The sequence below is a fragment of the Panulirus ornatus genome, chromosome 27, assembly GCF_036320965.1.
Source record: "Panulirus ornatus isolate Po-2019 chromosome 27, ASM3632096v1, whole genome shotgun sequence".
NCBI classification, from domain to species: domain Eukaryota; kingdom Metazoa; phylum Arthropoda; class Malacostraca; order Decapoda; family Palinuridae; genus Panulirus; species Panulirus ornatus.
Window position 1 is genome coordinate 20,581,375 of NC_092250.1, and position 12,490 is coordinate 20,593,864.

Here is a 12,490-nt window from a genome sequence, read left to right on the forward strand (position 1 = left end):
CTGCCAGAACCCCCTGTAGAAAGGGCCTTGGGGAAAAAAGTTTAGATATGTAGATATAAATATTTTTTTATTAAACTTATTCACCGTCTCCTGTGTCAGCAAGGTAGCGCAAGGAAACAGACAAAAGAATAGCCCAACCCACCCACACACACACACACATGTATATACATAAGCACCCACACACACACACACACACACACACACACACACACACACACACACACACACACACACACACACACACACACACACACACACACACATATACATACATATACATTTCAACATATACATACATGTGCATACACAGATGTATACATATATATATATATATATACATGCAGATATTCATACTTGCTGCCTTCATCCATTCCCATCACCACCCCACCACACATAGAATAGCATCCCCCCCTCTCCCCCTGCAAGGTAGCACTAAGTTTAGAGGAGAGATTTAGTTGATCTTTTTTATCAAAATCAAGGAATTAGAGATACCATTTATTGGCTCAGAATTAGATTAGTACTCATCAGAATTAATCAGTGAATAGTTGTGTATAAATGGATTTACAAGGCATTATGTGTAAGGTATAAAGTGTTGTGTTTTAGAAAAAGCACATCATAGCATAATGCAGTAATAAGGGGAAAGGGTAGTTAGTTATATAACCCTTTCATCAGTAATATTTGTGATTGTAAATGATCAAAGCTTGCAGTGTAATGATTATGATGAAATCAGCTTACTGCAGTAGACTATTAGAAGATAAAACAGAAGCAATGTACATAACTAAGTTTAGAGGAGAGATTTAGTTGATCTTTTTTATCAAAATCAAGGAATTAGAGATACCATTTATTGGCTCAGAATTAGATTAGTACTCATCAGAATTAATCAGTGAATAGTTGTGTATAAATGGATTTACAAGGCATTATGTGTAAGGTATAAAGTGTTGTGTTTTAGAAAAAGCACATCATAGCATAATGCAGTAATAAGGGGAAAGGGTAGTTAGTTATATAACCCTTTCATCAGTAAAGTAATATTTGTGAAAGTAAATGATCAGACAAAGCTTGCAGTGTAATGATTATGATGAAATCAGCTTACTGCAGTAGACTATTAGAAGATAAAACAGAAGCAATGTACATAACTAAGTTTAGAGGAGAGATTTAGTTGATCTTTTTTATCAAAATCAAGGAATTAGAGATACCATTTATTGGCTCAGAATTAGATTAGTACTCATCAGAATTAATCAGTGAATAGTTGTGTATAAATGGATTTACAAGGCATTATGTGTAAGGTATAAAGTGTTGTGTTTTAGAAAAAGCACATCATAGCATAATGCAGTAATAAGGGGAAAGGGTAGTTAGTTATATAACCCTTTCATCAGTAAAGTAATATTTGTGAAAGTAAATGATCAGACAAAGCTTGCAGTGTAATGATTATGATGAAATCAGCTTACTGCAGTAGACTATTAGAAGATAAAACAGAAGCAATGTACATAACTAAGTTTAGAGGAGAGATTTAGTTGATCTTTTTTATCAAAGTCAAGGGATTAGACACCATATATTGGCTCAGCATTTGATTTGTACTTATCAGAATTAGTCAATGAATAGTGGTGTATAAATGGATTTCCAAGGCATTATGTATAAGATATAAGGTATTGTGTTTTAGTAAGAGCACATCATAGCATAATGCAGTAATAAGGGGAAAGGGTAGTTAGTTATATAACCCTTTCATCAGTAAAGTAATATTTGTGAAAGTAAATGATCAGACAAAGCTTGCAGTGTAATGATTATGATGAAATCAGCTTACTGCAGTAGACTATTAGAAGATAAAACAGAAGCAATGTACATAACTAAGTTTAGAGGAGAGATTTAGTTGATCTTTTTTATCAAAATCAAGGAATTAGAGATACCATTTATTGGCTCAGAATTAGATTAGTACTCATCAGAATTAATCAGTGAATAGTTGTGTATAAATGGATTTCCAAGGCATTATGTATAAGATATAAGGTATTGTGTTTTAGTAAGAGCACATCATAGCATAATGCAGTAATAAGGGGAAAGGGTAGTTAGTTATATAACCCTTTCATCAGTAATATTTGTGATTGTAAATGATCAAAGCTTGCAGTGTAATGATTATGATGAAATCAGCTTACTGCAGTAGACTATTAGAAGATAAAACAGAAGCAATGTACATAACTAAGTTTAGAGGAGAGATTTAGTTGATCTTTTTTATCAAAATCAAGGAATTAGAGATACCATTTATTGGCTCAGAATTAGATTAGTACTCATCAGAATTAATCAGTGAATAGTTGTGTATAAATGGATTTACAAGGCATTATGTGTAAGGTATAAAGTGTTGTGTTTTAGAAAAAGCACATCATAGCATAATGCAGTAATAAGGGGAAAGGGTAGTTAGTTATATAACCCTTTCATCAGTAATATTTGTGATTGTAAATGATCAAAGCTTGCAGTGTAATGATTATGATGAAATCAGCTTACTGCAGTAGACTATTAGAAGATAAAACAGAAGCAATGTACATAACTAAGTTTAGAGGAGAGATTTAGTTGATCTTTTTTATCAAAATCAAGGAATTAGAGATACCATTTATTGGCTCAGAATTAGATTAGTACTCATCAGAATTAATCAGTGAATAGTTGTGTATAAATGGATTTACAAGGCATTATGTGTAAGGTATAAAGTGTTGTGTTTTAGAAAAAGCACATCATAGCATAATGCAGTAATAAGGGGAAAGGGTAGTTAGTTATATAACCCTTTCATCAGTAAAGTAATATTTGTGAAAGTAAATGATCAGACAAAGCTTGCAGTGTAATGATTATGATGAAATCAGCTTACTGCAGTAGACTATTAGAAGATAAAACAGAAGCAATGTACATAACTAAGTTTAGAGGAGAGATTTAGTTGATCTTTTTTATCAAAATCAAGGAATTAGAGATACCATTTATTGGCTCAGAATTAGATTAGTACTCATCAGAATTAATCAGTGAATAGTTGTGTATAAATGGATTTACAAGGCATTATGTGTAAGGTATAAAGTGTTGTGTTTTAGAAAAAGCACATCATAGCATAATGCAGTAATAAGGGGAAAGGGTAGTTAGTTATATAACCCTTTCATCAGTAATATTTGTGATTGTAAATGATCAAAGCTTGCAGTGTAATGATTATGATGAAATCAGCTTACTGCAGTAGACTATTAGAAGATAAAACAGAAGCAATGTACATAACTAAGTTTAGAGGAGAGATTTAGTTGATCTTTTTTATCAAAATCAAGGAATTAGAGATACCATTTATTGGCTCAGAATTAGATTAGTACTCATCAGAATTAATCAGTGAATAGTTGTGTATAAATGGATTTACAAGGCATTATGTGTAAGGTATAAAGTGTTGTGTTTTAGAAAAAGCACATCATAGCATAATGCAGTAATAAGGGGAAAGGGTAGTTAGTTATATAACCCTTTCATCAGTAAAGTAATATTTGTGAAAGTAAATGATCAGACAAAGCTTGCAGTGTAATGATTATGATGAAATCAGCTTACTGCAGTAGACTATTAGAAGATAAAACAGAAGCAATGTACATAACTAAGTTTAGAGGAGAGATTTAGTTGATCTTTTTTATCAAAATCAAGGAATTAGAGATACCATTTATTGGCTCAGAATTAGATTAGTACTCATCAGAATTAATCAGTGAATAGTTGTGTATAAATGGATTTACAAGGCATTATGTGTAAGGTATAAAGTGTTGTGTTTTAGAAAAAGCACATCATAGCATAATGCAGTAATAAGGGGAAAGGGTAGTTAGTTATATAACCCTTTCATCAGTAATATTTGTGATTGTAAATGATCAAAGCTTGCAGTGTAATGATTATGATGAAATCAGCTTACTGCAGTAGACTATTAGAAGATAAAACAGAAGCAATGTACATAACTAAGTTTAGAGGAGAGATTTAGTTGATCTTTTTTATCAAAATCAAGGAATTAGAGATACCATTTATTGGCTCAGAATTAGATTAGTACTCATCAGAATTAATCAGTGAATAGTTGTGTATAAATGGATTTCCAAGGCATTATGTATAAGATATAAGGTATTGTGTTTTAGTAAGAGCACATCATAGCATAATGCAGTAATAAGGGGAAAGGGTAGTTAGTTATATAACCCTTTCATCAGTAATATTTGTGATTGTAAATGATCAAAGCTTGCAGTGTAATGATTATGATGAAATCAGCTTACTGCAGTAGACTATTAGAAGATAAAACAGAAGCAATGTACATAACTAAGTTTAGAGGAGAGATTTAGTTGATCTTTTTTATCAAAATCAAGGAATTAGAGATACCATTTATTGGCTCAGAATTAGATTAGTACTCATCAGAATTAATCAGTGAATAGTTGTGTATAAATGGATTTACAAGGCATTATGTGTAAGGTATAAAGTGTTGTGTTTTAGAAAGAGCACATCATAGCATAATGCAGTAATAAGGGGAAAGGGTAGTTAGTTATATAACCCTTTCATCAGTAAAGTAATATTTGTGAAAGTAAATGATCAGACAAAGCTTGCAGTGTAATGATTATGATGAAATCAGCTTACTGCAGTAGACTATTAGAAGATAAAACAGAAGCAATGTACATAACTAAGTTTAGAGGAGAGATTTAGTTGATCTTTTTTATCAAAATCAAGGAATTAGAGATACCATTTATTGGCTCAGAATTAGATTAGTACTCATCAGAATTAATCAGTGAATAGTTGTGTATAAATGGATTTACAAGGCATTATGTGTAAGGTATAAAGTGTTGTGTTTTAGAAAAAGCACATCATAGCATAATGCAGTAATAAGGGGAAAGGGTAGTTAGTTATATAACCCTTTCATCAGTAATATTTGTGATTGTAAATGATCAAAGCTTGCAGTGTAATGATTATGATGAAATCAGCTAATTACAGTAGACTCTTATAAGGTAAAACAGATTAAAGCTGTATGCTCAAGTAGGAATTATGTTTGAGGCTATAAGAAGGAATGCGAAACAAAACTATGATCAATGTTCATTGGCTTGTTGTAACAGTCTGATTAATACCTTCGCTTTATTCTTTGTCAATAGATGAGTGCAGCAGTGTTCTGGACTGTGACACCAATGCTCAGTGCCTGTATGACAGTACCAGTCAGCGTTACAAGTGTGAGTGCAATGATGGCTATGAGGGAGATGGACGCACATGTCAACTTCAAGGAGGTCAGTTAGTCAGTTATATTGCATCATATCACAATAACATGAAAAACAGTTGCAATAGATAATTACAACAATTGAGGTTAAGAAGTGCTGCTGCTGCAGTAGAGGCTCAATAATTTGGAAAAGTTAGATTTCACTGCCTCAGGGGGATTCTCTAGTTTTCTGATATATCAAAGTCTCACCCCTCTTCTCATGGTGACCTCATTAGTACACCTTTAGAGATGGAATAAAAGAGGGAGGCATTACCCAACTCCATCAGGGCAGTAGATTTCAAAACAGACAAACACCTGAGGTGTACTGAGTGCTGTTTTTTAAGCAGTCTGAGAGCCCTCTGCATCTGGGCAACACTGTGCCAGATTTGCCCCCCTCCCCTGCCAATTGCCTGTCAGGGGTGAGGCATTAAAAGTTAAGTGGCATTGGAGTCGACCAGTTACGCTGGGAAGTAAAAGGAATGAACAATTAAGGGTCATGGCTCTGAATGTTAATGGAATGACTGGTGAGAGTGAAAAGAGGAAGCTTGTGGAGAAATTTAGAAATTGTAAGTTAAATGTGCTGGAGATTGGGAAAACCCTTATATTTGGGCAGGGTGTATGGAGTAAAAAAGGATGTGATAATGCAAGTTGTGGGAATGCTTGGAAGGAGGAGAAGTATGGATGGGAATGAACAAAAATTATCAGGGAAAAGGGAAACAAAGATGTGAAATTGTGTCATCAAGGAGCATATGGGAGGATGTTGCAGAGGATGGGTGCATTGGTTCAAGAATAGTGTAAGTGAAAGGAAAGATTGGAATTGTGAAGTATGCATGGGTATGTGTATGTGTTCCTGCAAATATGAAGACTGTGCAAGGTAAGGATGAAATGAAGCATTTCTGGGGAAATTTGAATGACTATGAATTATTTTGAAAAAGAGAAAACGTTGGTTGTAATGGATGATATGAATGTAAAGGTGGAATTTAATGACATTGGTGGGATAGTTAGTAAATGAGGAGTGCCTGGAGGAAGTGAGAATGAAAGTTATCTTGTGGATGTCTGTATTGAAAGGGGTTTATTTCTTATGAACACCTTTTTTCAGCACATGATGATCCACATATTTTCATAGATGAGAAATGATAGAAGAGAGGAAGAGAAAAGTTTGTTTGACTGTGTGATGGTGGTCAGTGGTTGAGAGAGGTTATGTTGGATGCTAGAGTTATGAGAGAATTCTTTGGAGATTTTTACCATTTTGCAGTTCTTGCAGAGGTGAGGATCAGGGAGAGGTAGAGGTATGGTGTAAAGAAGAATGGAGAGGTAAAGATGTTGACAGTGGAAAAGATGAATTGGAAAGAATGCAAGGTATAGTATGAAAGAAGGGTGACAGAAATTGCTGTAAATATAAGGATACAGTCATGTATGCATGAGGTATTTGAAATGTTTAGAGAAAGACTGTTAAAGGTCGCAGAATTTGTAGTTATAGATACAAGGTTGTGATATATAAGAATTTCTTAAGAGCGAAATGCTTGGTGGATGAACAAGGTCAGAAAAGCTGTGAAAAAGATGAAAAAGGTATATAGTAGATTGTTCAAAGGAGATGTACTTGTTGAAGTTCAGCAAAGAAGGAGGGAGAATATAAGATATGTAAGTGGAATGTTATAAAGCTGACTGAGGAAAAAAAGAGGTGAAGATTTTGGAAGAAAGTTAGTGAGAGTTTGGGGAAAGTAAGATGTTGTACTGGAAGGATGTGAAAAAGGAAGTAGGCAGATGTAAGAGTGGTAATGAAAATGTAAGTAAGGAAGGGGAGTTACTGAATCAAATGGAGGAAGCAAAAGGAAGATGGAAACATTATTCAGAAGAACTGACGAATATGGGAGAAGGTGAGGCAGCACTGTTACTCTCATATGTATGGAGGATGGAAGGAAAAGGATATGAAAGCAGGGGCTTATAGAAAATAGGAGGTAAAAAGGAGCAATAATGATGATGCAGGTAGGAAAGGCACTTGGAGTGGATGGAATTACAACTGAAATTTTCAAGTATGGAGCTGAAAGTGTGAGAAGAGTGGATGCATTTGATATGTAATTTAGTAAGGGAGCAGAAGGCTGTACCTGAGGATTGAGAAAGCTATTATTGTTCCTTTATTAAAAAAAAATGTGCTAAGGATGTATGTAGCATCTATTGGGGAATAAGTTGTAAGTATACCAGGAAAAGTGTATGCAAGGGTGTTGATTGATAGTATAGGAGTGACTGAATGTAGGATAATTGAGGAGCAAGAGAGTTTTAGGAAAAATAGTGGGATTTGTGGATCATATTTTAAAGGTGAGAATGACTGTGGGAAACTATCTGGCAAAAGTTAAGAAGCTGCAGGTAGCTTTTATAGATCTGGAGAAAGTCTATGACAGAGTCAGGTTGAATGCTTTATGGGATGTGTTAGGGATATGTTGGATAGGGGTACAAATGTTGCATGGTGTGAAGGCCTGTAGAGGAGCAAATGCATCTGTCAGAGTAGTATGTAGGTGTGAGGCAGGAGTGTGTGATGTCTCTGTGGTTTTTTAATGTGTGTATGGATGGAGTGATAAGAGAGATGAAAGCAGAACTAGGGAAAGTGGGTGCATAGATGGATTGTGGTGGCGAGGTATGGTGGCTAGTGACATGCCTTTTTGCAGATGATACTGTGTTGTTTGCTATGAGTGAAGAGGCATTGAAAAAGGATGTAAGTGTGATTTATGAAGTGTATAAGCATAGGCAGTTGAAGGAGGGTGGATGTGGTGGAAATAAGATGTTTGAGGACAATATGTGGTGTGAGGTGGTTTGATCGAGTAAGTAATGATAGGGTAAGAGAGATGTGTGGTAATAAAAAGAGCGTGGTTGAGAGAGCAGAAGAGGGGGTTTTGAAATGGTTTGGTCACATGGAGAGAATGAGTGAGGAAAGATTGGCCAAGAGGATATATGTGTCAGAGGTGGAGGAAATGAGGAGAAGTGGGAGACCAAATTGGAGGTGGAAAGATAGAGTGAAAAAGATTTTAAGTGATCGGGGCCTGAACATGCAGGAGGGTGAAAGGTGTGCAAGGAATAGAGTGAATTGGAACGATGTGGTATACCGGGGTCAACGTGCTGTCAATGGATTGAACCAGGGCATATGAAGCGTCTGGGGTAAACCATGGAAAGTTTTGTGGGGCCTGGATGTGGAAAGGGAGCTGTGGTTTCGGTGCATTATTACATAACAGCTAGAGACTGAGTGTGAACGAATGTGGCCTTTGTTGTCTTTTCCTAGCGCTGCCTCGCACACATGAGGGGGGAGGGGGTTGTTATTTCATGTGTGGTGAAGTGGCCATGGGAATGAATAAAGGCAGACAGTATGAATTATATACATGTGTATATATGTATATGTCTATGTGTGTATATATATGTATACGTTGAGATGTATAGGTATGTATATTTGCGTGTGTGGATGTGTATGTATATACATGTGTATGTGGGTGGGTTGGGCCATTCTTTCGTCTGTTTCCTTGAGCTACCTCGCTAATGTGGGAGACAGCGACAAAGCAGAATAAATAAAATAAATAAAGATAGAATAAATATGATATACTAAACATAAGGGATTACATTTCTTTATGTAAACACTGCATTTGTGATTTGTGATGCTCTTACTTATCCCAACAGAGGCAGGCTGTAATATCATCAACAACTGTGATACCAATGCTGATTGCATTTATGATACGTATGCTTTGGTGCACCGTTGTCAGTGTCGTAATGGGTATGAAGGTGATGGATCATTCTGTACACCTACACAGGTAATACCTTCCTTCTCCACTTGATCTGCCTTAGACTAGTTTGTATAATTATCAGTTTTTGCTGTATCTGTTAAAGTGTTTTAGGATTGTTGCCCAAATGATATTTTTTCAATGTTTCTTCCTCAGTTGATTCTGTAATATGTATATATATATATATATATATATATATTTTCTTTTTTTTTCTTTTAAACTATTCGCCATTTCCCGCGTTAGCGGGGTAGCGCTAAGAACAGAGGACTGGGCCTTTTTTGGAATATCCTCAACTGGCCCCCTCTGTTCCTTCTTTTGGAAAATTTAAAAAAAAAAAAACTAGAGGGGAGGATTTCCAGCCCCCCGCTCCCTCCCCTTTTAGTCGCCTTCTACGACACGCAGGGAATACGTGGGAAGTATTCTTAATCCCCTATCCCCAGGGATAATATATATATATATATATATATATATATATATATATATATATATATATATATATATATATATATTTATTTATTTTTATATTTATTATACTTTGTCGCTGTCTCCCGCGTTTGCGAGGTAGCGCAAGGAAACAGATGAAAGAAATAGCCCAACCCACCCCCATACACATGTATATACATGCGTCCACACACGCAAATATACATACCTACACAGCTTTCCATGGTTTACCCCAGACGCTTCACATGCCCTGATTCAATCCACTGACAGCATGTCAACCTCGGTATACCACATCGATCCAATTCACTCTACTCCTTGCCCTCCTTTCACCCTCCTGCATGTTCAGGCCCCGATCACACAAAATCTTTTTCACTCCATCTTTCCACCTCCAATTTGGTCTCCCACTTCTCCTTTTTCCCTCCACCTCCGACACATATATCCTCTTGGTCAATCTTTCCTCACTCATTCTCTCCATGTGCCCAAACCATTTCAAAACATCCTCTTCTGCTCTCTCAACCATGCTCTTTTTATTTCCACACATCTCTCTTACCCTTACGTTACTTACTCGATCAAACCACCTCACACCACACATTGTCCTCAAACATCTCATTTCCAGCACATCCATCCTCCTGCGCACAACTCTATCCATAGCCCACGCCTCGCAACCATACAACATTGTTGGAACCACTATTCCTTCAAACATACCCATTTTTGCTTTCCAAGATAATGTTCTCGACTTCCACACATTCTTCAAGGCTCCCAGGATTTTCGCCCCCTCCCCCACCCTATGATTCACTTCCGCTTCCATGGTTCCATCTGCTGCCAGATCCACTCCAAGATATCTAAAACACTTTACTTCCTCCAGTTTTGCTCCATTCAAACTTACCTCCCAGTTGACTTGACCCTCAACCCTACTGCACCTAATAACCTTGCTCTTATTCACATTTACTCTTAACTTTCTTCTTTCACACACTTTACCAAACTCAGTCACCAGCTTCTGCAGTTTCTCACATGAATCAGCTACCAGCGCTGTATAATCAGCGAACAACAACTGACTCACTTCCCAAGCCCTCTCATCCACAGCAGACTGCATACTTGCCCCTCTCTCCAAAACCCTTGCATTCACCTCCCTAAGAACCCCATTCATAAACAAATTAAACAACCATGGAGACATCATGCACCCCTGCCGCAAACAAACTTTCACTGAGAACCAGTCACTTTCCTCTCTTCCTACTCGTACATATGCCTTACATCCTTGATAAAAACTTTTCACTGCTTCCAGCAACTTGCCTCCCACACCATATACTCTTTATACTTTCCACAAAGCATCTCTATCAACCCTATCATTTTCCTTCTCCAGATCCATAAATGCTACATACAATACCATCTGTTTTTCTAAGCATTTCTCATATACATTATTCAAAGCAAACACCTGATCCACACATCCACGCTTCTGAAACCATACTTCTCCTCCTCTATCTGATGTTCTGTGCATACCTTCACCCTCTCAATCAATACCCTCTCGTATAATTTCCCAGGAATACTCAACAAACTTATACCTCTGTAATTTGAACACTCACCTTTATCCTCTTTGCCTTTGTACGATGGCATTATGCATGCATTCCGTCAATCCTCAGGCACTTCACCATGAGCCATACATACATCGAATATCCTCACCAATTAGTCAACAACACAGTCACCCCCTTTTTTGATAAATTCCACTGCTTTACCATCCAAATCCGCTGCCTTGTCAGCTTTCATCTTCCGCAAAGCTTTCACTACCTTTTCTCTGTTTACCAAATCATTCTCCCTGACCCACTCACTTCGCACACCACCTCGACCATAACGCCCTATATCTGCCACACTATCATCTAACACATTCAACAAACCTTCATAATACTCACTCCATCATCTTCTCACTCTTCCACTACTTGTTATTACCTCTCCATTAGCCCCCTTCACTGATGTTCCCATTTGTTCTCTTGTCTTATGCACTTTATTTACCTCCTTCCAAAACATCTTTTTATTCTCCCTAAAATCTAATGATAATCTCTCACCACAACCTCATTGCCATTTTTCCCATCAGTGGGGTAGCACCAGGAAACAGAGGAAGAACAACCACTTCACTCATATGCACATAGATATACACGAACGTATGTGAAACATCTGAGGTAAACCATGGAAAGGTCTGTGGATAGGGAGCTGTGGTTTCGGTGCATTACACATGACAACTAGAGACTGAGCGTGAACAAATGTGGCCTTTTTTGTCTTTTTCCTGCTACCTCACTGAAGCAGGGGTTACATTGCTATTTTCTGTGGGAGGGGTAGCACCAGGAATGGATGAAGGCAAGCAAGTATGAATATGTACATCTATATATAAGTATATTTTCATGAATGTGTGTGTATATGTATGTATATGTGTATATGTTGATATGTATATGTATATGTTTGCATATGTGTGTGTATGGGCATTTATGTACATATATGTGTATGTGATTGGATGGGTCATTCTTCATATGTTTCCTGGTGCTACCTCACTGATGTGGGAATCAGCGATTGAGTGCAATAAATAGATATCATAAAAATATATATATATATATATATATATATATATTTTTTTTTTTTTTTTTTTTTTTTTTATACTTTGTCGCTGTCTCCCGCGTTTGCGAGGTAGCGCAAGGAAACAGACGAAAGAAATGGCCCCCCCCCCCCCATACACATGTACATACACACGTCCACACACGCAAATATACATACCCACACAGCTCTCCATGGTTCACCCCAGACGCCTCACATGCCCTGATTCAATCCACTGACAGCACGTCAACCCCTGTATACCACATGACTCCAATTCACTCTATTCCTTGCCCTCCTTTCACCCTCCTGCATGTTCAGGCCCCGATCACACAAAATCTTTTTCACTCCATCTTTCCACCTCCAATTTGGTCTCCCTCTTCTCCTCGTTCCCTCCACCTCCGACACATATATCCTCTTGGTCAATCTCTCCTCACTCATTCTCTCCATGTGCCCAAACCATTTCAAAACACCCTCTTCTGCTCTTTCAACCACGCTCTTTTTATTTCCACACATC

General features: G+C 37.0%; 1 protein-coding gene across 1 annotated transcript in view; it reads left to right on the plus strand.

Moving 5' to 3' along the window:
* Positions 1-12,490, plus strand: part of Ndg (Nidogen) — a 150,626-nt gene that overhangs the window by 103,868 nt on the left and 34,268 nt on the right. Inside the window, exons 21-22 of the mRNA XM_071678441.1 lie at positions 5,084-5,228; positions 8,858-8,988. Of these exons, the coding sequence (XP_071534542.1) occupies positions 5,084-5,228; positions 8,858-8,988 (276 nt within the window). The remainder of the gene's footprint in view (positions 1-5,083; positions 5,229-8,857; positions 8,989-12,490) is intronic.